Source organism: Xiphophorus hellerii, chromosome 10 (genome assembly GCF_003331165.1).
Source record: "Xiphophorus hellerii strain 12219 chromosome 10, Xiphophorus_hellerii-4.1, whole genome shotgun sequence".
Lineage (NCBI taxonomy): Eukaryota > Metazoa > Chordata > Actinopteri > Cyprinodontiformes > Poeciliidae > Xiphophorus > Xiphophorus hellerii.
The window spans coordinates 25,362,714-25,388,781 of record NC_045681.1 but is presented as its reverse complement, the minus strand read 5'-3'; the positions used below and the strand labels follow the sequence as shown (position 1 = coordinate 25,388,781).

General features: G+C 39.8%; 1 protein-coding gene and 2 long non-coding RNA genes across 5 annotated transcripts in view; 2 read left to right on the top strand and 1 right to left on the bottom strand.

The window, feature by feature from the left end:
* The window catches only part of stambpl1 (STAM binding protein-like 1), a 32,610-nt gene extending 13,121 nt beyond the window's left edge, over positions 1-19,489 (bottom strand). Inside the window, exons 1-5 of one of the 3 annotated variants that reach the window (XM_032573844.1) lie at positions 19,264-19,489; positions 16,325-16,422; positions 3,843-4,060; positions 3,679-3,757; positions 997-1,092 (exon numbers count right to left, since the gene is read on the bottom strand). In XM_032573844.1, coding sequence (XP_032429735.1) covers positions 997-1,092; positions 3,679-3,757; positions 3,843-4,060; positions 16,325-16,399 — 468 coding nt within the window. In that variant the 5' untranslated portion in view covers positions 16,400-16,422; positions 19,264-19,489. The remainder of the gene's footprint in view (positions 1-996; positions 1,093-3,678; positions 3,758-3,842; positions 4,061-16,324; positions 16,423-19,263) is intronic. The other 2 variants (XM_032573843.1, XM_032573845.1) reach the window with 2 other exon arrangements.
* LOC116726910 (uncharacterized) lies at positions 9,064-12,018 on the top strand. Its single transcript, XR_004340711.1, has 5 exons — positions 9,064-9,196; positions 11,105-11,180; positions 11,405-11,553; positions 11,654-11,799; positions 11,891-12,018. It is a non-coding gene; the product is annotated as an uncharacterized LOC116726910 (long non-coding RNA).
* LOC116726908 (uncharacterized) lies at positions 12,139-13,526 on the top strand. The gene is made up of 5 exons (XR_004340709.1): positions 12,139-12,254; positions 12,335-12,563; positions 12,929-13,100; positions 13,214-13,306; positions 13,452-13,526. It is a non-coding gene; the product is annotated as an uncharacterized LOC116726908 (long non-coding RNA).
* Positions 19,490-26,068: the final 6,579 nt, after the last annotated feature.

The window sequence follows — 26,068 nt, the reverse complement described above, 5'->3', positions numbered from 1 at the left end:
GTCACCAATAAAATGGTTTAAAAACATTTAATATATGAATTGATTTTCCATAATTTAGCTTATGTATATAATGTACAGTGCTTTTTGTCACCAGCTGTGTGTGTAATGTGTTTCGTGTGCTGAGGAGCGATCATAAACGGCAGAGAACAGATTCGAGGTGAGGCAAGCAGTTCTCTTGGCTCATGGCAAGGAGCGCACTTCACTAATCATTGAGTAATTATTTATTTACTCAATAAATCATAATCTATAATCAATAGAGAGATGTGAAAAACTGACAACTGATAGTTGTCCCATGATCATAGGACAACTATGATCAAACTAGTTACCTTATCTGATTAGGAAGATAAACACTTAATTTAAAGGGGCAGTATTATGTAAAAGCTTTACATAATGTATTATGTTATTCCCTCATCAAAAACATACCTCGAGTGTTGCCTTGATTTTTTTCATGCATGTTTGAGAAATCATTTAATGTCCCACAGCAGACATTCAGCTGTGCAAAATGCTTGGTGGAACCAAGATTAGAAGACTGAGCTTCTGCCTCACAGAGCTTCCCTCTCCGATGACTCCCCAGACTCCTTCAGACTAGCCAGAACCAATTAGCAAACACCTGGTGAAACTGTGCATCTGCTGAGCTCATTATATGAGCTACCTTTTAGTGTAACACTGGTAAAAATGTTGCTAAAGGGTTAATAGAAGAGCGCTGTTGTGATGACTTCCTGAAAGTGGAATTTCAGAAAGAGCATGAGTTTTCAGAATTGGGCCTTCTTGAAATTTCAAGATGTTAAATTACAAAGTCATATTGTATATATATATATATATATATATATATATATATATATATATATATATATATATATATATAAAACATTGTTATAACAACTGAAGTTAACATAGTTAATTATGCTTTAAAATGGCAATATATGCCTGGAAAACACACAATACTTCCCCTTTGAACCTTGATGAAATCTGATTGGACCACACATACACACACACCTGCACTCTGAGGTACTCTGAATGCTCCTTGCTGTATTTCTCCTGAAGACGTTTTTTCAGCGCCTCCTTCCGAGGAAAAGCGACTTCTTGGAGTTTCTGCAGATACAGAGAGTCCACATAAGCCAGAACTACAAAAGGAGTCTGGATCAATGTGTGTAGGCTGGAATGGAATTGTGGTGTAGTGATGGATCGGTCAGAAACGTTTCGGCTCAAAAGGTGCTTTTCTGCTAGACTGCCTCTAGTCCACCCCAGTCAGATTCATTTTCCATTAGCAAATCCAGTAAATCTGTCCGATTGTTCTCAGGTTTTGGTGGAACTGAGTGATGGGCTGGTCACAAACATTTCGGCTCTAAGAACCGGCTATCACTGAGAGCTGTTCTTCATTATAGGGCCGGGCTACACAGCAGCACGATTACTGTTGAAAGGGGCCGGGGGTTAGGTGATGTCACCAATTGACTATGTGAATGTGATCAGTGCTGGTCTGTAATGACAAATAAGATGTCTGATACAGCTGTGACCTATGTGGAAGTTATTCCACCTTGATGTTTCATGGCGACTGGGAGGGCTCTGGGGAGGGGAAGAGAGAGAGAGAGATCTCCGATTACTCCATTAATCCTAAAAATAATCTATAGAGTATTCGATTACTAAAATATTATTTTGCAACAGCCCTACACATGTAGGGTGAAAACAAATTTCATGACTGTTGGTGAAAACATGGCTTGGGGCTGATGTTTTAAAGATTTCTAGAGGGCGCTATGGAGGAATTAGGCCAAGTCCACCAAATATTGGACTGCAGTCTAGGATCGATCATAGCGAGTTTGGTGCATCTTGGCTGAAATATGTGGAATTAAGAGGCAAATGTATGGCAAAGGTGTGACGATCCCCTCCTATCCAGTAGGTGTCTCTAGTCCATTATTTGTTTTCTTTGTTCTTTTCAGGAAGCAGGTAGATGGTCTGTTAATTGAACGCACTGGGTGGCTGATAAATACTGATGTCCTGTCAGTCACTGGGACTGCTTGGTTGGCCTCCTGATCAGACCGGGACAAGCAGCATTGGTCCACGCCTCTCTCGGAATGGCTGAGCAGTTCTCCCAGCGCATATTTTGGATAAAATAAATTATTGTGTCTATGGATCCGCTCGTCTGTCTCCCATTTTTGTCATCGCCTATGAGTGGGGCGTGACAAAGGCGTGATCTCTGAATTCGCTTTCCGTGGTTGCATTACAGTCCAACATTGAGAGGAGTCTTGTGTTTTTATTGCAGCCAAGGATTTTCAAATCAGTCCCTGCTGGGACAAAAACTAGACGCTGCATTTCTTAGTGCAGGCTTCAGAAACAGGAAAAAAGCCATTCAGAAATTTACATTGCATCAAAACTCCCAACTTCATTATCATTACGTGACTGTGAGAGCACATCGGCTGAACCCAATTACTGTCCAGTTATCAAGCACATGGGGTAAACAGCAGGAGGTGGCACAGCATTGTTTACAAAAACTTGTTAGTTCTGTTAGACACATAACAGAACTAATGTTATGTTCCCTTTAGAGTGGCCTTGCTGAAGGCCACACTAAAAGGTGGCCTTTAGAGGCCACACTGATTAAAGTGGCAATTTGTATGAACTTCTCAGACTTAGGGCTGACGAGGATGATCTTATTTTCCTGAAGTAGTTAACAGACCGTAACACAATTTACACAAGCTCCCAAGCACAGAATGAATCTCTAAACATCATGGCAAATTTGATCATTGGAGGCATTGCAGATGAAATCGGGTCCAATTCTGTTGTTCAATTTTCAGTCATTGTTGATGGAACACAGGATGTTTCTGGCACTGTTTTTTTTAAAGCTTTAAGATTCTATGAAGGTGTTGTACCAGAAATTACATTAGTGACACTGAACACAGCAATCTACTGTATGAACACAAGCCAAACTGAGATTTAAAGAATATTTAAAGGGGACCTATTTTGCAAAATTCTCATTTTGCTACTTGTCATTATTTGTCGTCTATCATACTGCAGACTGAACACATTAAAATCTTTTCATAAAAGCAATGAGTGACTTTGTATTTAACATATTTCAGGTAAGAAGTGAACATGTAATGAAATTGATCCTGTCCTAGAATTTTATGTAATTGAACATTACAGGTAACAAATGTGATGATCATCTTATGTAATATATTTTCTGAAAAAAAATTTTTAAACATTTTTTAAAATATAAAATAAAAAAATTAAAAATGGGTCCAAATGTAATAAAGACGAGTGTGCTTCATCTATACAGTCTAAAAGAACAATTTCACACTGATTTTGAGTTAATTGGGCACATGATTTGGAAGCTATTGAAAAAAAACATTTAATATTAAAATTATTTAAAATATTGAATATGACTTAAAATTTTAATAGCATGAATTATCACTTTTTTGTATCAGTTGGTCACAAGGCAAGGCATTTATTTACAGCAGTGGTCCCCAACCAACGGGCCGCGGACCAATTGGTACCGGGCCGCGCAAGAAATAATGAACTACTTCCAGACGTTTTATTTTGAAAATCTTAAACCGGTTACGTCTTGCTCGTCAAAATTGAGCCAACTTGCAGCAGAATGAGTAACAAAACAACACCGGAGTACTGTGCGCGTGCATTAGCATTAAATGGGATTTCTGCCCTTGTTCCTGTCTTGGGAGAAGATCTCACTACCTTCATGATGAGCTGCTTTTCTGGGATGGCCGAACACTGTTTGTAATCCCTGTGGTTTGGCAACTTCTCCACAAACAGCCTGAACAAAGGAAGATTGAAATTAACTTCCTCCTAGTTAAAGACCATCCCTAGCACACAGGCATGCCCCCGCAGGTGTTCCTCACGTGATGAGCTTGGTGTAGAGGACATATGCATTCTCCAGGCTGCCCTCCTCCAGGTAAACTGCTGCCATGCGCTCCATCTCCACTCCGGAGCGGAAGTAGCGTCTGGGTTCGATATCCTCATTAATCTCTATGCAGCATCCCATTTTTGCCAGAGCTCGCACACGTTCTGCTGCTGTCAGCGTCACGTCAGTGTAGTCTGGTTCCGCTGCCAGCTTCTTCTATGAAACAGAAATCAAAAAGAAAGATTTAACCCTAATCACTGAAACTTTTATAGTAACCATGGTAACCATAACAACAGCATGTACAGAGAAAAGAGTTACTGTCTGTGTTTGAATAGTACACTGAATAATTTGAACCATAAACACTGAGCTGGAACCCTGTTTCCTTCCAGATCCACTGAAAGTATGAATGCAGCGATTGTTCTTCAGTTCATTAAAGTGAAGAGAATGATTTGTCATTCATCCACACAGAGAGGGCCCCCAGAGTAGGAGACCCGATGGTTTAAATGATCAAACATGTATGTTAAACACGGGGCATCGCAGGGGAAGAAATAAAGTCATGAAGCAATTGTTTTTCAGGGTTGAAAGGGCTGCTGCCTATGCTGTCCAGCTTTTGAATTGGTTTGTCCCACAGAAAAAACAATTATAAAAATTCAAGGTTTAAATAAAAAGTAGGCTTATGTATAAAAAATAAATATTCAGACCTATCTTAGCGAGCAAATTTAAACTAGCTTACAGTTTAACTAACTCCCAAATTAAAGGTGTCTTTTCTTTGCTGATAAACTGTCTAAATTGGTTGTTTAAGATATTTTGCTAAATCGACTTACATCATGTTGTAATGTTATTCCCTCATCAAAAACATACCCGGAGTGTTGTTTTCATTCTTTCAAGCATGGCTGGCTGCAGGAGCATAGCTACTTGTACCAGGGTCCACCCATTCAAATAGGAAGACTGTGATCTACCAGATCTACCTGCTATTGATCAACCAGAGACTCAGCCAATATTGACAAGCCATTCTGTAACTGTGATATTGGAAAAATTACACTGCTCTTCTTCAAATTGGTATAAGGTCATTAACACACTAACTGTGGCCCAGAAATTACATGTAAGAAATGAAAGAAAACGATCAAACTTAAATTATAACTTATAACATATAAACCAATTTTATACCAGAGGGGAAAACACACTAGATTTGGTTTGCACCAATGTCAAGAAGGTCTTCAGAGCAGCTCCCCTGCCCCATTTTGGCTCTTCAGATCATCTTTCAGTTATGCTCATCCCAGTATACCAGCCGCTGCTCACCAGACAAAAGCCTATGGTGAAGAAGGTAAAATGTGCCCTGAGGGAGCTATGTCTGCACTGCAGGACTGTTTTGAATGCACAAACTGCAGCATGTATGCAGCATCTGTGTCAGACTACATCCAGAGGTGTATGGAGAAGGTTACAGCAACAAAGTCAGTGTTGTCAATGTCGGTCTGTCACTGATTATAAAGCTACATCTTTCCATGACAAGATGACATTAACTGCCTTAATGAGCTGAACAACTTCTTTGGAAGGTTTGAAGCCCTAAATAAAACCCCAGTGAGGAAAGCTACCCTTCACCCTGATGAACAGGCCCTAAGGTTCGAAACATCTGCTGTGCGAAAGTCCCTGACACTGACACACGGAAAGCTGCAGGTCCTGACAACATTCTAGCAAGGCTGATCAGAGTGTGCAGACCAGCTAACCCATGTGCTCACAGACATCTTCAATACATCACTGTACCAGACCATTGTCCCCTCACGTTTTAAGTCATGTATAAAGATATATATATAAAGATATGCCATGATCCTGTCCAAAAAGACTGAGTGCTGTAATAAAGGTGTTGCAACAAAGTATGAGTTTAGGGGTGTGCATATTTATGCAACTAGTTTAAGTTTTTTATTTTATATTTTTTCCCTTTAAAAGGATCCATGATTAATTGCCACAATATACTGTATTTAGGAAATATTTATTTTAGATGTAAAAACAATACAGTAATAATATTGCATTGTAATAAAATGATGCCACACGAATGTCGCCATGTTGTTCACGCTGCATGCATTGCATTCTGGGTAAATGACGCCTAAAGGTCCAACTGTGCTAGCTCCATCTAGCCAATTCAGCGATGAGTAACGTATTTAAGCCTTTTGGAATTGAACCAGAGCGCTGAAATTGATGGAAATGTAGATCTCACAAGAGTTAACGAAGATGAGTATGGGGAATTTTTCTGCCATAAATCAAGAGCACACATTTTCAGCCTCAAAGCAATTCAGCGATTTTCACTCTCTAGCCAGCAGCAAGCAGGGTTTAGGCGTTTTGTGGATAAAAACTGTTGGCAGTGCATTTGTTTTTGTCTGGTGAAGGTAACGATCACCTGTTAGAGACTTCGTCAGTTTTGCTTGTCCAAATTACTTCTGGAGAAAAATGTTAGAGCACAAATGTAGGACTTTCGGAAGTTGTGTTCGGCTCCAGCTCTTTCCCACTGTGCTCTTCTTTTTTTTCTAGAAATGATCCAGATTCACTTCTCTGTTTTTTTAACTACAGCCAACAGTGACACAGCGTGGCATTATCTAAAATTACACCAGTCAAACGCAATATGATAAACAACTCAGGTGAAGTTAGCCTTCCTGTGTTTACTATAGATTCCAGTTAAAAATGGAACAAAACACGTCATCAACCCATCACGTGAAAAAATTGTGACCCCCATGCGTGAAAAATATAACAAAAGATAAACATTTTTTGAAGTAATTATGAGTTTTGGTGCATCACACACAGCAATTTTGTAGTTAGGAAAATTTCAGCATATTTTGGCTAACATGTACAACTAATCCTTGATGCCTGTAAAGGTTTCAGTTTGTTTTTTAATTGATGATAGATAGTATCAAAGGTGGAAAAAGGTGTCAAATTATTTGTCTTGCTGTCATTTTTATAAATCATGAAAACCTGGTATTTGAACAGGGGTGTGTGGACTTTTTATACCCTCCTCATATACACTTACCAGTCAATTAGGTACACCTGTCCAACTGCTCATTACCGCAAATGTCGAATCAGCCAATTACATGGCAGCAACTCAATGCAGGGTTTCCCCCAGAAAACTTGCTAAGCCCGGTGGTGGGGGCACCAAGGTGATCCACCTGTGGTCCATCGTGTTTTTGTATTAAAAGATATTAAGTAGACAGGAAATGTAAAAGTATTACTGGGTAATTATATGTTACTGGAAGACATCGCCAGTGAAACGCTATTTAAATCCACAACTAGTCTTAAAAACAAATCAAAATATACAATTAAAATGAATATCAATTATTTGCACTTCTGTTTAATCCAAATTAAGTCAGCAGCTCCATAAGGTTGCCCAGGGCTTCCGGGGCCCCATAAATGCTAATATTTTAACACAGACCAGAGATATATAAATGTAACATTTGTTTATTAAGATGATCAATGCTGCTAAATGTGATTTAGTGGTTTCAGTATACATGAATTAAAAGATTTTAAATTGTTTAACATTTATATGAAAGATTTTAAGGAGCTGGCAAGTTTACTTTGTAAAAGTTCAAAGAACAATATTCATAGTTAAATTGTTTTGTTACCATAGCTACAATCTGATGCTATGAGTTTAATCTTTGAGTTTGAGCTATGTTTGTTCACAAATACAAATTAGTAAACTGCGATGATAACTTATTGCTTTGTAGGTTGGCCAATTAAACTCCTCCCCCTCTCCCAGATTTCACTAAATCTGACACAGAAGCTATTAGAGGTGCTGATGTTTTTAGCAGCAAAAGGGGCCCCTAAGTCAAATTCTACTCCAGGCCTCATACAGCCTTAGACCGGCCCTGTGTGATGAGTTAAATCCGCTGGCAGAGATGCGTGACAAACGGGAGATTTAATTCAATGCTGCTAATGTGGCTATTGGAGCTCTTCCATTTCGTGTCTGTTGAGTTTTTAACAAGGGGACACAGAAACTATTTTGGTTGGTCCAGTTGTTTCTCAGATCTCCGCACATTAACTCTGTCTAAGTGGACAAAGCATTTGATATGATTTGATGCATCGTGTAAACAGAAAAATAATACTAAAAATAATAATAAAATAATATAAAATCAGCGTGATGCGTGACTGCGAGGCGAGCGCGAAAACTGCTCACCGGGCTGAACCTGCATGATGAAGTTAGCCTGGTTCGTTAACCACTAACGCTCCGACCAACCGGGAACATAGACATAAACTTTATCAGTACAGACAGAGCCGGGCGCTGGGCAGCGTGTTGAGATGGAAAAGCCAAACAAAATTCTTTGTCCACAAATATAAATCATTCTCACCACTCGTTAAACGCACCTCTGAAAAAGCCACTACAAGTTATTCATGCGGTTCACGTAGAGCTGCGCAACGTGGTGGGTTTGTAAACTCTTACCTTGATCAAAACCTCTGGAATGAAACATAATTCTTCACAGTCAGTTGATGTAAATATCTATACAGGTCAGCCTGTGTCCAGTTTGAGTGAAAGGAGGCGCGCGCGATCCGCGCTGAGGTAACTTAAGACATCCAGCTGCTGCAGCGCGCGAGGCAACGTGCAGAGGCGCCAGCGGTGTGATTGGTCCGGCTTTAAATGCATAAACAATAAATCTATCTTCTATAAACATATCTTTTAGGAATAAATCTGCTCAGCCAGTGAAACGCTCAAAGCAACAGAGATGCTTGCAATCTGGCTTTAAAAAAAAAGAGCAATTTTTTATTTATTTTTTTATTTTCCTAAAAACATAAACAAGAAAGGCGGTGGGGCTAGTAAAGCATGGCGGGCGGCCAGGCCTATAAGACACTGGGGGAAACCCTGCAATGCATTTAGACATGTAGACATGGCCAGGACGATCTGCTGCAGTTCAAACTGAGAAAAGTGATTTAAGTGACTTTGGACATGGAATGGTTGTTGCTAGACGGGCTGGATTGAGTATTTCAGAAACTGTTGATCAACTGGGATTTTCACACATAACCATCTTTAGAGTTTACAGAGAATGATATCCGGTGAGCGGCAGTTCTGTGGGCGCAAATGCCTTCACAGTAAAAAATGCGGTGCTAATATTTCAGTGTTAACCTAATTTAATCTAGAGTATTTATAACTATATAGAGTGTAAATCGGCTCTGACATTGGAGTTAAAAGTCAGAGTAAAATGCTACATTCACGCAGTGAAACTTTTGACTCTGTCAAGTGTCAATAATGCTCCAGTAAAGATTTTTCGCAAGAGGAGGAGGAGGAGAGGAGGAAGAAAGAAGACGAAGCACCAGTTTTCTGAAGTTCGTGAGGCTATTTCCATTTTGGATTCTGAACGGAGTTGTGCTACAGAAAAGGTAAGTAACTTTTAACAATCCGGTGTTGGTAACTTATTTTGATATGAATTGTACTGAAGAATTATATTAGGCTATAGCTTCTGTTGTTATCCGTTAAATACTGTATGTTCGCAACTATTATGCGTGAGTACTAGTGTTAAGGAAGAATAATTTAAAATTAACTTTGGACAAAACGTTTGGCTCTCTCTTCCTTAATCTTCCGGGTCCTCTCAGCGGGCAGCGTGCAGGCACAAGGAAACAACAACACTGCGTGTTGACGTCACAGAATCACAGAGTTTAATCCCATACAAAGCAACGCATGAATCAATCAACAAAGCTGCAGAGGAACAGAGATATATATTCATTACCTTATACAGACAAAGACAGACAAGACAACGACAAACAAAAAACAAAAACAAAGACGCGTCTTTGGGGAGAGCGATGCAAAAAAGCAAAAATAGTGGCAGCTCTCTGAATTTTTTACTCCTGACACGAAGTCTTATACTAAAGGTGTGTCTTGTCTTTTTAATATATTCACTTAAGGCGTTCCTCTAGTTGACCAACTGGAAGCTACCTTGGACACTCAGAGAAACTTAGAAACTCCCCCTAATATACGGCAAAGATCAAAGACCATTTGCTCTCTGGTAAAAACAAAAGAGCCAACAGCTGCGTCCTGACCCCCTGTGGTTCCATGGTCATTTGGGTACAGAAAAACCTGAGATAAGATTTCACAGATGCCTGTGAAATCCGAAGACTTCACAGGCATCATCTCTCCTTACATAAATTCTCAAAGAAACTTACATCCAGTATTTTTTTGTTCAAGGAAAGGTTATCTTCAGTAAAACCCCGTTTAGCATAAATCCTGAGCAATTTTCTAATACTAAACAAAACATTTTCATTCAAACAATTTCCATTTGATTCCGATCTAGTCACAGATAGTACAATTTTCAAATACATTCATCATTTGCTAGATTAGTAGTTTTAAAATGAGATAATACAATCTTCAGTAAAAACATGGTATTAATATTTAGAAAAATGTCTTAGAAATTAAATGTTAGCGGTTTCAATCTTCTATGTTGTATCACACCATCCCAGATGTTGGTTTCTGGAAGGCTTTTGATCTTCTGTGAACAAAACAGGCTTCTCTCCCCCAAGCTCCAGTGATTCTGCCCTGCAGGATATGCTAATTTTATGGCCTCCTGTGCTCTGGCAACACAGCAGGAGACCCCATTGAGAGATCTGCATTTGGCCCCTGTTGTCTGAATGCTTGGTCATCTGGTTTAATTTTGAATGCTTAATACAAACCTGTTCAAAATAAAGAAATTTGTTCAAAATAAGAGTGTTCAATATACCTTTTACACATGCCGTAAGATTAACTGTATTAAGCACTAAAAATAATCATTTTTCCTCAACACTAGCGTAGTAAATGGTTTTGGCACCATGGCTTAGTTTGTTAGTGGTGAAAAACCCCTTTATGTCTCCTCATTTTTGTACCCGTTTTATTCTGTTGTTCATGTTCAGGGTAGCGGGAGAAAGCTGTATTGTGTTAGGGCGAGAGCCGAGGGTTAGCCCTATGCTAGACAAGTTGTCCACCTCACAATATTTGCTAAGTTTTTTTCTGAAAGCTGTCAAGGTAAGAATATGTAACTGTTATGAATTGTAATAGTATTAATCACTGTGCCTTATGCCATACGCCCAGATTCCGTGGGTACTTCGGGGTCGTAGCACCCACCGAGTCACGTTAGCATGGTTAGCACCATGGATGTAGCGGCTAACAGGCGCCATATTGCTTGTACAGATTATGTTCAAGTGTATCGGGAATATGAACTCAGTTTTCAAATGACATTTACTTTGAAGCACATTTATTAACTATTAAAATGTGTCTGCCATGGTTGTTTATTTTCGTTATTCTTTTTTTTTTTCTAACAGACCATGGTTTTGTTTGGTGGGGAGCAGAAGTACGTGAAACTTTCTGACCTAACATTTGATGCATTCGTGAGAGAAGGTTAGTACGTTAGTAAAATAATCTCACTACTTTTTTCTTACATAAGAAACCCATCTTGCATTAAGTAATTTTTTTTTTTGCTTTAACATGTATTAAAATGTTGTACTGGATTGAACTCACTGGCATTTTGTAAAATTAGTTGGGTTACTCTACTTATTTCACCCTTTGTTTATCAGCAGTAAATGTTTTAATTTTCACTTCTTTAATATTTCTTTCTGCTTTAGTGTGCCTGAAATTCAACATTCCAGAAGGCAGACATATCTGAAGGTGTATGACCAGTCTGATACAGAAGTTGATGTAGATGTTTTTGAAGAAAAAGTGAATCAGTCACCTGGAACCTTTTGATTTATGTTGAGCAACAAAGATTATCCTGGTAATCACTAACAATTCATCGATGTATTTATAATTATTTTAGAAGCTGGTTTGGAAGCATTAGAGTTCTCCTAAACAGGCTGTTGCTTTACTTTTTGCAGGTGCTGTTTTACCATCTTCATCTTCTATCACATCTGATGATACTATCATTCTGAATTTCACAATGTGTGACCCATCAGAAGAAGAAACCACTGCTGAAGGAAGCCAACCTAAAAGGCCATGTCACATAAATTATGAGCCGCAAGCGGTAAGTTATTACATTTAATTTAGCATTGTTTATGTACTTTCTAGGTTTAGTGGTTGAAGAGTTTTTAATTTTTTTTTCTTTGAAATTGAAGTTGATAGAGTCTCGACAACAAAGCCTAGTGGTGAGCATATCATGCAAGAGTATGCAAGAACTAAATGCTTGACAGATGCAACCAGAAGACAGATGATAAACATCCTTACAGCTGCAATAACAGAAGCACATGGGTAAGAATCATACACAAACATGGATATGTAAGTATAAGGGTCTTAGCAACATTAAGCATATATATTTACCTTCAAAGATGTTTATGGAATTGTAAGTCTGCTTGTATTTATTGACATAGGAGCATTACTATGATCCAGAGAGCGGTTCAGGATACCTTGCATGGCGTTTAAAGACAATTCAAAGGAAAACTGCAGAGGAAAGGGGTGCCTCAGGTAGCAAATCTCCCAAAAGTAAGTTTTCTCAATAGTGAGTATATGTAAAGTAATGTAAAATCTGTGGCTGGGAGTTAGAAACTCTTTTTTTTTTTTAGAGGTGGTGGACCAGGCTATGGTCAATCCAGGGTTTTCACTGCTGACAAAGTGCTGTGAGATGAGGAAGTGGAAGCAGCTATTGCTGTTTTGAAACACTCTGCTGATGATGACACTGTCCGTGAGAAGATGAAGACTAACTTCCATTACCGTCATTCAATGGTCAATGATGAAAAGAAAGCAGCAAATGTCTTCTCTGTCTTTCCACGGTTTCTGGACACACCAGGACTGGTAAGACGGCTTTATCTCTTACACTACTAAAATATTCAACAGTCATAGGAGTTTGTCCTGTAACCTGTGTATTGCCAGTTTGAACCCCAACTCTTTCTAAATTGTTATGTCCTTGGGAAAGACACTTCACCTGCCTTGCCTGCTGGTGGTGTTCAGGAGGCCTGGTTGCACAAGCACCGGGCAGCATTGCTTATGTCAGTCTTTGTGCAACTGTGGCTACAATGTAGCTCACCAGCATCAGCGTGTGAATGACTAAATGTGGTGTAAATCATTTTGGGGTCCTCTGGACTTCATAAAGCACTGTCCAAGTACAGGCCATTTACTGTCTTATCACTGTGTGAAATGCTTTTATTTATGCATTTCAGATAGAAAAAGATTTCAGACTCCTGTTTGGCGAAGACACTGCTAACAAATCTTTGGAGAAGTGGCCCTCCAGTCTCAAATCCAAGGTTATAAAGGAAAGCCATGGCCTGTTACTGACCACTGAGCTCTTGGATTTATTGCGGAATGCAGAGTTGGCTGCTGAAGCTGAGAATGGTATGTTGGTCCTCTAGGTAATTGTGACAAATTCTTATGTTAGTGGGATGATGGTAACCTGAAGCTGTTGGTCTGTAGGTTGGGATAGTGACATGTCTGCTATTTTGCTTCAGCTGCATCTGCTACCACCATCTGCACAAGGACGAAAGAGGCCGGGTAAGATGTCTGCATCTCAAGCAGTGGATCACCTCATCAGATGTCTAACGGTACTGCTAAACAGTTGTTTAAAGATAAAAATGCATAATTCAGTCTCTTCATTTGTACAATTCAAAATTTGATTCCGTCTGATCTTCATTCAGAAATTTGTCACTAAATATTTTTGTCATGTTTTTATTTATTTTTTTAATGTAGGTTGGAACCAGTGTACAGAGGCATCTTGACAAAATCAAGCAACATACCCAGCCCTACCTGATTGCCCAGGGATCCATCCAAAGCAGTATTCACACATTCTTCATTGTGATTGACAACTATGCTATTCCATGTAATGCAACATGTTCAGTTGAAGCTCTTGATGAGCTCCAGCTGAACATGTTCCAACTGAGCACTGAACTGAGGACTGAACATACAGTGCTCCCTTAACCAACTTCTTCACCTTTCTCCAAACAACTGTTTACAACACAGATGTTGGAGAAACAAAGGAAACACCCAGAGTTGAGCTCTAGAATGCTCCATTAGTGTGACATACACTGCCTGGCCAAAAAAAAAGTCGCCACCTGGATTTAACTAAGCAAATAGGTACAAGCCTCCTATTGGATAAGTACTGCATAGGCGATTATTTTTCAGCTGGCAACAAGTTATTTAACCCCAGCTGATGCAATGAGTAACTCCTCATTTCTTAAACAATCTTGGCAAAAGACACATCCTGTGGTCGTGGAAAAGACGTTAGTCTGTTTAAGAAGGGTCAAATCATTGGCATGCATCAAGCAGAGAAAACATCTAAGGAGATTGCAGAAACTACTAGAATTGGGTTAAGAACTGTCCAACGCATCATTCAAAACTGGAAGGATGGTGGGGAACCATCGTCTTCCAGGAAGAAATGTGGTCGGAAAAAAATCCTGAATGATTGTGATCGGCGATTACTTAAACGTTTGGTCAAATCAAATCGAAGAAAAACAACAGCAGAACTCAGGAGTATGTTTAATTGTGAACGCAAAAGCATTTCCATACGCACAATGCGAAGGGAACTCAAGGGGTTGGGATTGAACAGCCGTGTAGCCGTAAGAAAACCTCTAATCAGTAAGGCTAACCAGAAAAAAAGGCTTCAGTTTGCTAGGGAGCATAAAGATTGGACTCTGGAGGAATGGAAGAGGGTCATGTGGTCTGATGAGTCCAGATTTACCCTGTTCCAGAGTGATGGGCGCATCAGGGTAAGAAGAGAGGCAGGTGAAGTGATGCACCCATCATGCCTAGTGCCTACTGTACAAGCCTGTGGGGGCAGTGCTATGATCTGGGGTTGCTGCAGTTGGTCAGGTCTAGGTTCAGCAACATTGTGTGCCCAAAGAATGAGGTCAGCTGACTACCTGAATATACTGAATGACCAGGTTATTCCATCAATGGATTTTGTCTTCCCAAATGGAACGGGCATATTCCAAGATGACAATGCCAGGATTCATCGGGCTCACATTGTGAAAGAGTGGTTCAGGGAGCATGAGACATCTTTTTCACACATGGATTGGCCACCACAGAGTCCAGACCTTAACCCCATTGAGAATCTTTGGGATGTGCTGGAGAAGGCTTTGCGCAGTGGTCAGACTCTCCCATCATCAATACAAGATCTTGGTGAAAGATTAATGCAACACTGGATGGAAATAAATCTTGTGACACTGCAGAAGCTTATTGAAACAATGCCACAGCAAATGCGGGCTGTAATCAAAGCTAAAGGCGGTCCAACAAAATATTAGAGAGTGTGACCATTTTTTGGTGGCGACTTTTTTTTTGGCCAGGCAGTGTATGTACAGTAACTTTTCATGAACATTTTTATGCTTATGAAGTTACTAAAATGATGCAAGGTTTTGTTGTGTTTGATGTCAACCATCTATGTTATCCAAAGCCCATTTACAAACAAATGTCATATGAAGCAAATGACACTGCTCTTTTTGTTGTCCCAAATTGCTATCTTTGGTGAACATTGTTTTGAAGATCATTAAACTGACACTCATCTCAGACTGGTTTCTTGAACACGACAATAAGTTCACTGAACTCGAATGGCCTCCACAGTCACCAGATCTCAGTCCAATAGAGAACCTTTGGGATGTGGTGGAACGGGAGAATTTCATCATGGATGTGCAGCCGACAAATCCGCAGCAACTGCTCAATGCTATCATGTCAATATGGACCAGACTCTCTGAGGAATGTTTCCAGTACCTTGTTGAATCTATGCCACGAAGGGGTAAGGCAGTTCTGAAGGCAAAAGGGAACCAACCTGGTAGCAAGGTGTACCTAATAAAGTGGCCTGTGAGTGTATATTTCTAGACGAAAATGTATAAGAGTGAAGCAAAATACACCTACAATTCTTGATGAAACTTATATGTAAGGAAAATCAAAACCAAATATATACATATACACAATTGATATACTTATATACTGTACATGTATATATTACATATATTTTTCTGCTTTTAGTTTTAATTAGCAATTTTGGTCCTCCATACTGTGCAAAGAATTACATTTATAGAACAGTAAAATGATGCTAATAATCAATAGTGTTAGACACAGTAAACACTACTGTCAGCGGAAGTATTTTTATCTTGTCTGGACAACACCATGACAAAGGCTCACAAGACAGAGGCCTTGTTAAAAAAACAGACAAAATTTTAAAACTTCTAACAATAAATATTTATAGAAAGATAAGCAGACAAAAACTATCTTTAGAGAGCATGTGTCTATACATCTTTCCAGGCATTGCCTACCTGTTGACAGTCAATACTGAGGGGATATGTAAATGCGAAGTAATGTAAATGAACAGTCTTTGTGAACACTTCCAGGAAGTTCAGAAGGTTTGGGAATAAACTTAGAAAATTGTTTTCTCTAACTTTTGGAATCCAGACTTCCAACATTCAAATGGCCATATATTCTACATGTATTTATTTTTATTTCCATGTCATTGGAAAGCTTAGAATCTACACTTTTAGAATCTGTAAATAACTCAAAACGCCACTGAGTAGACTTGTTCCTACTTTTGCTGTGGCCAGTCACAAATATCAGCACACACAAAAGTAACTCACCAGAGAATTTAAACTTGAAGCCTGATCCATGCCAAGTTGGTGTGTCAGCGGTTGGCCCGTAGTTGGTTTGATCATCAGCCACTGCCCATGATGCTTCACTGCAGGACAGCCAGAAACAATTTATCAACAAAGATGTTTGGATGGAAAGTGATTTTACAACCCAGCATCAGCCATGTCATCACACATCTGAGTAAAGCTAGCCCTTCAACATTTTTCAAATCTGACAAAAAGTCAGTGTGTTATTTTTCAGTTAGCATTTAAAAATAAGTGTATAGTTATATGTGTAAGGTGTTCAAAAGTAAACCTGGACAATGCCAGCCACCCTCTGTACACTGTCATCAGCAGACAGGAAATCAGATTCTGTGGAAGACAGCTTCTTCCAACGTGCAGGACCAACAGACTGAGGAACTCCTTTGTGCCTCGTGCAATTAAACTGTTTAAATCCTCACTGAGGTGGGGAGGAGGGTTAACAGGAGTGCAACAGAAACAAATGGACTATAGGATTGGGCTGTTAATGTAAACATAAGTATTTAATGTATATCTAAGACTGCTACGTGGGATATGGAATGATAATTCCACCAAGGAAAAATCCTAAAGGGATTTTTAATAAGGTTATATGTATCTAAATATCTACCCAAATCAAACTAAGATAGTGTCAGTAGTCTGTGCTGACAAACCTGTTCGTGTTACCATAATTTTTAAAATATCAAAGTATCAGATATATAGATAGACAGTTAGTCACAGCCCCCTCTGAGACTCATAAATAAAATGTATATCATTAAGTAAATATTTTTGCAGCACAGACTAACCAAAACAGAGCACAAAGGCTCTGATGTTCTTCATCTGACGCTAACCGGTAGACAAGCAGTCGTGTGGTTTCAGTATGTTTGTATTCACACACACACCTTTCATACAACAGTGTAGACCCTGGGGGAATCCTCTCCCGCTACATTAACATTACCTCACGCAGCTGCCCGCAGGGATTCCCCCGTCCCTTCAGGAATTCTCTGTTCTGCTTTTAGCAAACGTTCTCAGAGCACTTCAAACCCTAAACCTAACCCTAAGCTGGGGCCTTTAGAACACTGACACAGGCTGACCCAAGACTCCATGGGGTACTAAACAGAATTTGGTTTTGGGGCCCTCTAGTTCTGCTAATAGTGTATATTGTTGCAGTCATGATTAGATCATTCACACACCTGCTAAAATTATTTAATCTCTGACAGTGATGTTTACATTATACTCTATATGCACGTATAATAAGGACACTTTTATTATCCGATATATCAGCGCTAATTTCCTTAACTTTCTGGGATTGGTGATCGGCCGATATTTACATGTGAAGCCAATCTCATCCACCGATCTTATCTACCTCAGCAAAGGTTTAAAAATTAGCCACTGTTCTCTTTTGCTCTCCAGAGAGAGATTTGACTGATAGACCAGACCACCAGGTCAGGTCTGCATGACCCCACTGTTGCCAACTCAGCAACTTTTTTTTTGCTATATTTAGCAACATTTCAGACAAACAAAATTGGTATTGGCCAAAATCAAAATCGGCTGGTCAGGCTTTTTAAAGATCGGCAATCGGCGAAAACTACAATCGGTGCAGCCCAACTTAAAGGCTTCATGGGTTTAGTGCCCTTATAGTGGCACACACCTATATTTATTTTTAAAACTCTAGGCAGGACATATTTTGGCATCCAAAGATGGCTCATGTAGTCTTGGGAAAAGGAAAACATCAAGTCAATCTATGACATAGGAGCTGGACTGTTAGAAACCTTCTTCAAGGAGGAAACTGTTACCTCGGCATTTGAATAGGCTTATTGTATTGTTCTATTATTGATGGAATACGTACACACATATTCATGGCATTCTTTGATTAAATTAATTTCTCCTAAATGTAATTACAATAGCTAAAAATTTTATTTATACCAGGAATCTTTCTCACCAGAGAATGTGGACCCATACTGAGCTGATTCTATGCCTTCAATTAAAAATGTTTATTTTAGATACATAAATGATCAGCAGCAAACAATATATCTCCAACCACATCTTAGAGTAGCTCATTGATATATTAATGCAGTAGCCATGTAGCCTGATGGAAAACATTTTGCTAGACAATGTCAAACATTGAGAAGTTTTAATTATTATTATCAAATGTTATCAAACACACTATTTTGAAGTTTCTATTAGCAGCTCCACAAATTTTTCTGAAAAATATTAGGCTACCAAGGCACATTAAAACATACCTTTGTCTTGGCTTTTTTTCTATTCCTCCTCTTTCTTTTCTTTCTCCCTGAAGGATTCAGTCTTTTTTGCGACATTGTTTTGATAACTTATCTTCCACAGGCGCTTTGGAGGCGCCTGTGGGGCAGCTCATATTACAATTCAGTGCGGTACCTACCGTGGCCACCAGGGGCCCCCAAAAGCAATTTTCCCCCCTTTTTGTCCATATAAGAAAGATTTCTACATTCATGATCAAATATATATTATAGTTAAAAAAAAAAGAAATCGCAACTTTATAATGAAGTCGTGTGTTTTTGTTAATATAATCACATAGAAATCATTACTAAAAAATAAATAAATAAAAAATCAGTTCCACTTAGGGGGGCATAGGCGGCCGCGTAGTTTGCTTGTGCCTTGGCCGGCCCTGTTCACAGTGACACATGTTAAAACTGGCCTCAACTATTAATTATCGCGTTAAGAACGGAATATTTAAAAAAGGGTCCAATGTTTTATTCTTCTGGTTTCTTTGTCTCAGACCACAACAAACATATTGAGACATCTGTTGGAGGAATCACATGGAGAACGATCAATCAATCAGTCAATCAATCAACAGGTGGCGGCCAGCTGTGATGTTTGAAGGGAATAGATTTTTGCACTATATCTGGTTTAAAGGATTCATAAAAACGATATAATCGGCAGCTCGTAGATAGATTCACCCGGTTCAGCTCTAGCGGACTCCAGCACAGATTTACCGGGTGCTGCTCGCTCATCTGTCCGAACACTGTCTGCATCCCAACAGCTGGTCCAGCGGAGAGGGGTGTGACGACAGCCGGTGTCGAAGGCGAGGAGGATCGGATTCGGCAGCCAAATGAAACAGGTGGAAAATGGCTGAAAGCTCCGGATGCTGCTGCAGACTGATGGAGGCAACAAAGATCGTCTTTAATCTATAACGACCCACTACCTCCCTTTTTTGTCACACGCCCACACAGACCATGAGTTCTGTGCACATGCGCTGTGTATTAATAGAGATAGGATGGGTTGTAAGATAGCTCACTCTGTTTTACATGTTGAGGAACAAACCAAGTCAATTCGGGGACTGGTTTAGTTTTGCTATCACAGAGGGAAAAAAATTAGAGCTCTATCACGTTATAACATGATACTTATTTTGTATAAATGTGATATGCTGTATAAACGTGATAGTTATCTTTTATAAACATGATAGTTATCTTGTACAAACTTGATACGTATCTTGTATAAATTTGATAGTTATCTTGTATAAACGTGATACGTATAAACATGATAATTTCATGTCCAGTAGGTGGCGGTAATATGCTTTTCGTGCAGACATAAAGAAGGCTAACAGGAGTTGGTCAAGTTTTCCTTCATGCGCGGTCTAATACATGGAGAGATAATATTTATTATTTATACAGGCTGGCTCTTCTTTGATTGTTTTAACAAATCACAAATGGAGCAATATAGATGGCTTAGTCTTCAAATGCTTTATCAAATTTAAAGATGCATTTTTTGTTGTCAAACAGTTTTATTGAGGAATCAGTCATGAAAATTGAAACAATACAAATTTGTCCTCTTTTTCATGTGAACATAAAACATAAAGACAATACAAAATCAAAACAAAAGTGACAAATAAACAGGGACACTCTCAAGACCCACCCACCTCCCCTTTCCCTAGGACTTACAGTATATCTTATCACACCGAGAATCAAATCAAATTCTCTTCAAATTGTCATGTTCTGTGTTTTTCTGTGTATTTATTTAGAGTTTTCTGTGTCTCTGTGTTGTCCTGTTCTCCCCTCAATTACTCCCAGGTGTTTCTCATTCCCTGATTACCTCCTGTGTATTTAGTGTCACCTGTATGTCTGTGTCTTTGTCGGGTCCTTGTCTCATTCTGACTTCTAGTCTGTCATCTGTGTTCCCAGTCCATCTTCTCATCCATTTGTGTAACGGTTGCTACCGGCGTCGAGCCCTGGCTTCCGCTCGGCCGTGCTGCCCGTTGGTTGGACTGTTTTCTGGACGTTCATTATTAAAATAATTTATTATCGCATCCTGGGTCTACAGCGTCTGCCTCAACACCGCACCAATGCATGACACAAATAGAGTTATCAATATATTGCCGAAGGGGTTGCCAAGTTCTATTGAATTGCTATTTGCCAATGAGAACCGTATTCTTTCCAGATGAGAGAGCCTTACCAGTTCCTCCAGCCACATTTTAACCGATGGAACCTCTGAATTTTTCCAAAACATCAACACTAGTTTTTTTTCCTATGATAAAGGCATAAGATAATAATTATCGTTGGTATTTATTAAATTGAGAAAGCTGAACAGAAACTCCGAGTACAATCAGAAGTGGGTCCAGCCTCAACTCTGTACGGAATATATCTGATAAAGTTTTGAATATGCCAGACCAAAATGGGGTTAATTTTGTACACAAAGAATAAGAATTTAGAAGTGTGGCTTCTTCAATATGGCATTTGTCACACAGTGGGGATGTTAGGGAAAATTTAATGTAACTTCACTTTACAGTAATGAAGCCTGTGAATGATTTTAAATAGAATAAGACAGTGTCTAGAATTGGCAGAACAGTTGTGAATATTCTCTAGCTCAGCCTTCCAGAGTTTGTTACTTATCTCCGTTCCTAATTCCTGCTCCCAGCCTGATCTAAGGCCCTGCATGGACAGCGAGGATCTGGATAATAACAGATGGTAGAGTCAAACAGTACAAAAAAAAAAAAAGTTAGTAATTCGTGTGTGTTTTTGTGTGTTCCAGAATTGTCTGGAAAACTCTAAGAAGGATTTTAAAGCCCCCATCCCCACCTCCACCCTCCAGGTTGTGCATTATGGCCGCGTAGAGGAAATACAATTAAAATCCAAAAGAAGATAGTAAAGCACAGTAACGCAAAGTGATTTCGATAAGTAACTGTGGTCTGACTACTGGATTTGAAATAGCAACGCGTTAGATTACTCGTTACTGAAAAAAGTGGTCAGACGTCAGTAACGCCCGCCACCCAGCTTAAAGAGTTTGTCAAATTCAATAGGTATTATATTCTCTAAAGTGCGCATGTGTTTTTTGACATATGCTCTGACCTGTAGGTATCTAAAATGATTGTGTTTATGGAGACCAAATTTGGCCTGAAGATGAGAGAAAGAGGCAAAATTACCAACTACACTGCCTGGCCAAAAAAAAAGTCGCCACCTGGATTTAACTAAGCAAATAGGTACAAGCCTCCTATTGGATAAGTGCTGCATAGGCGATTATCTTTCAGCTGGCAACAAGTTATTTAACCCCAGCTGATGCAATGAGTAACTCCTCATTTCTTAAACAACCATGGCAAAAGACACATCCTGTGGTCGCGGAAAAGACGTTAGTCTGTTTAAGAAGGGTCAAATCATTGGCATGCATCAAGCAGAGAAAACATCTAAGGAGATTGCAGAAACTACTAGAATTGGGTTAAGAACTGTCCAACGCATCATTCAAAACTGGAAGGATGGTGGGGAACCATCGTCTTCCAGGAAGAAATGTGGTCGGAAAAAAATCCTGAATGATCGTGATCGGCGATTACTTAAACGTTTGGTCAAATCAAATCGAAGAAAAACAACAGCAGAACTCAGGAGTATGTTTAATTGTGAACGCAAAAGCATTTCCACACACACAATGCGAAGGGAACTCAAGGGGTTGGGATTGAACAGCTGTGTAGCCGTAAGAAAACCTCTAATCAGTAAGGCTAACCAGAAAAAAAGGCTTCAGTTTGCTAGGGAGCATAAAGATTGGACTCTGGAGGAATGGAAGAGGGTCATGTGGTCTGATGAGTCCAGATTTACCCTGTTCCAGAGTGATGGGCGCATCAGGGTAAGAAGAGAGGCAGGTGAAGTGATGCACCCATCATGCCTAGTGCCTACTGTACAAGCCTGTGGGGGCAGTGCTATGATCTGGGGTTGCTGCAGTTGGTCAGGTCTAGGTTCAGCAACATTGTGTGCCCAAAGAATGAGGTCAGCTGACTACCTGAATATACTGAATGACCAGGTTATTCCATCAATGGATTTTGTCTTCCCAAATGGAACGGGCATATTCCAAGATGACAATGCCAGGATTCATCGGGCTCACATTGTGAAAGAGTGGTTCAGGGAGCATGAGACATCTTTTTCACACATGGATTGGCCACCACAGAGTCCAGACCTTAACCCCATTGAGAATCTTTGGGATGTGCTGGAGAAGGCTTTGCGCAGTGGTCAGACTCTCCCATCATCAATACAAGATCTTGGTGAAACATTAATGCAACACTGGATGGAAATAAATCTTGTGACACTGCAGAAGCTTATTGAAACAATGCCACAGCGAATGCGGGCTGTAGTCAAAGCTAAAGGCGGTCCAACAAAATATTAGAGAGTGTGACCATTTTTTGGTGGCGACTTTTTTTTGGCCAGGCAGTGTATTTGCCTAATGGGGCTCGGGCTTCTGGCGCATTTAGCCTGAAGTAGAAAGCCTAGAGAATGCGCGATCAAGTTGTATTGATCTACATATTGTAGTTTAAACAGAGGAGTAGCCAGCTGACTGCTGAGGAAGGAAAGAAATTAAAGTGCAGATGTCGGTTAGACTCTAACAAGCGCGGTAAATGCGCACGCAGCTCCACCGTTCCAATTAATCACATATCAGATGACAAACGCCAAATAGATAATATATAGTTACTCTGCTTACGCTAATGGTGGTCTAAAAACGAAACCAGTAAACACTTAACTGAAACTAGAACGTGTGCATTTCCAATAAAAATGCAAGTGTGAATGCTGAATGCTTTTGGTGAAAATGGCAAAACCGTTTGAAGCCAACTGCTGGAGACTTTCAGAAAGGTAAGAAATAGTACATGTAGTGTGAAAAACCCAGGTAAAAGCCAAAATTAACTAAAAAGCTAAAACTAGCTAAAATACTAATGATAGCATCTAGGATACCACTAGCATGCTGGGTTACAGCATGCTAGTGGTTACATGCAATGTAAAAAATAAATTCATGTAAAACCTTAAATTTGAAAAGGACAGAAATGTTCCCCTATTCCTTCTGATAAAAACGGCGGGTGAATGAAATCCATACCTTTCATTGTTCCTTACCTTTCATTTGTTTGGAGGCATCGTTTAGCACGGTGACTTCAAAAAACATGCCACATGCAGTAAAAAAAAAAAGGAATGTCAAAAGCTCAAATTATTCCCAGGTGTTAAACAATATAAAAGCTGTTAAACTGCCCAACTTCAACATGGCCACTGCATTGTGTCCTCCATGACAACTCTGGAACTGGATGATTCATTGCCATTAACAGGCAGGACCTAAAACATCAACTGTGAAACACAACAGACATTTTATATTGTAATTCTCAATTCTGCCACAGGATGGAGCGGTTTCCCCCATGGGGAGAAAAATTCATAAAAAGTTGGATGTTATAAACAGTGTGAAGATTATGAATACCGAGAGATATAGCTGGCTTTAGGAGACCAAGCTGAATAGTATAAAAGTTGGATGGTGAAAATAGCACAAAGTATGCAGGAGAAGAAGCACGGCGAAATTTAGGGAGCAACCAGAAATGTGGAACTCAATAGTGTGAATGCCTATTTCTGCAATGTTAAGTTTTTTTGTTGGCCTTTAGATTGCAACAAACCAGCAATCTTGAACTTGTGCATGCTGTGTGGGTGTGTGTGTGTGTGTGTGTGTGTGTGTGGGTGTGTGTGTGTGTGTGTGTGTGTGTGTGTGAAGAGCACATACACGATAGGGGTTGAACGACTACATATTTTTTAAGGTCGACTACATCATGATAATAGTCGAGTCGATGTCGACTAGTCGCGGTGACGTAAGCGCAAAAACCCTTCACAACTACTTGGAGGCTTTATTAGCTATTTTCACGGCAAATATTGACACCCCCCCCCCCCCCCATCCCCCACCCCCACACTCCCCTTCTCCTGCTTTTACTAAGTCTATTATGGAGATTCTTCGTGAGCAGCGGGGAAAAGTTTGTTGCACAAAGTCGGGTCTGATTTTTTTTTTCTAAACACCGGCTGATGCTGATGATCTCTGGATAGTTACTATAGGAGTCAAATTATCACACTGACTACATGGTGCTTTTGGAACATCACAAGCCAAACGTCATAGCTAGGTTCGAAAAACTGTAGCAAATCTCTAAATCCTTCTCCGTGGACAGCAGCTAGTGGTCTCATGTCTTTGACAATGAAATTTACAAGCAAATTTGTGATTTGCTGCCGCCGGTGTCCTGTCACAGCTGGGCGTTTCATGAATGAAGTTACTGACAACTGACTGGATCGAGCCGGTTGTTCAGGAGCTAGCATTAGCGGATGCCTTTTCAAATGACTGTGCATCGCGGTCGTACTTTTGTTGTACTTCAGCACAGCTTTGCAGATTTTGCATGTTACGGTAGTTAAACCAGAAGAGTCATCTTTAGTGAAATATTTCCACACTGTTGACGAATTTCTACCTGTTTGACAAGATGCGGGCTTGTCCTCGATCTGTTTTGAAGACGCCATTTTGTAGCCAGTGTTCTGTCAGACCTGCTGTCAGTGTCATACACTTCTGACAGCTGATCTGATGACACTTCTAAGCACAAAGTGTCATTCTTAGCACGAACTCACGGCTATATATATGTCAGACAAGTATACACTGTCATTACCAACTACAGGCTTTTATTTAATCAGCAGCTGTCATTACCACAGATCTTTATTTAATCAGCAACATAACATCATAATGTATTAGTTAGATCGTCGTGACAAAGACACTCGCGAGCCGGCTAAGTGACATCCTTAGCGGGAAGGGGGCGAGTTTTAGACGGCTCGTGTTTTGTAGTGGACTGCAGCTGCAACTCCATCTCCTTTTAAAAACACTGTAAAACCACAAATATGCATCCATCTACATATCATTTAAACTAATGTATTAACTTATTTTTCTTGTGTCTTGTGAGGTATACTGTGCTGTCAGATCAGCACAGGCTGTCACCACCGGCAATCACATGACTGCGACTAGTCGACATGAAATGTAAAAACTCGCGAGACGTCCTAGAGTCTTAATTGGTTCAACCCCTAATACACGAGCATAATAGACATTCCTCTTGGCTCTGATTGGTTGTTTCGGATCACTCTGGGAGCAGTATATTTCTGCAGATGGCAGTAGGATCACAGTGTGGAGGCAGGCAGAGCATTATTTGTCTAATATACTGTCAGTACAGTGATCGTTTTAACAAATATGAAACAAGACTATATGAATGTTGTCTACTGTATCTTTATCAGTTTTATACAGTTGATTTGTTTAATATCTGTATCCTGTTTTCCAGGATTGAGAAACTCCGCTGGACATTGCCAACTGGCTGAAGTTCACAAAGATTGTTAATATGCTCAGGAAGACAAACTGAACTGATGAACACCCAACAGCATCATCATTAGAGCGCAGACTGATCCATGATGCTGAAGAAGAGACACTGATCCCAAACTCTGTGCTAAACTAGGCTTGGTGTTTTAAGCT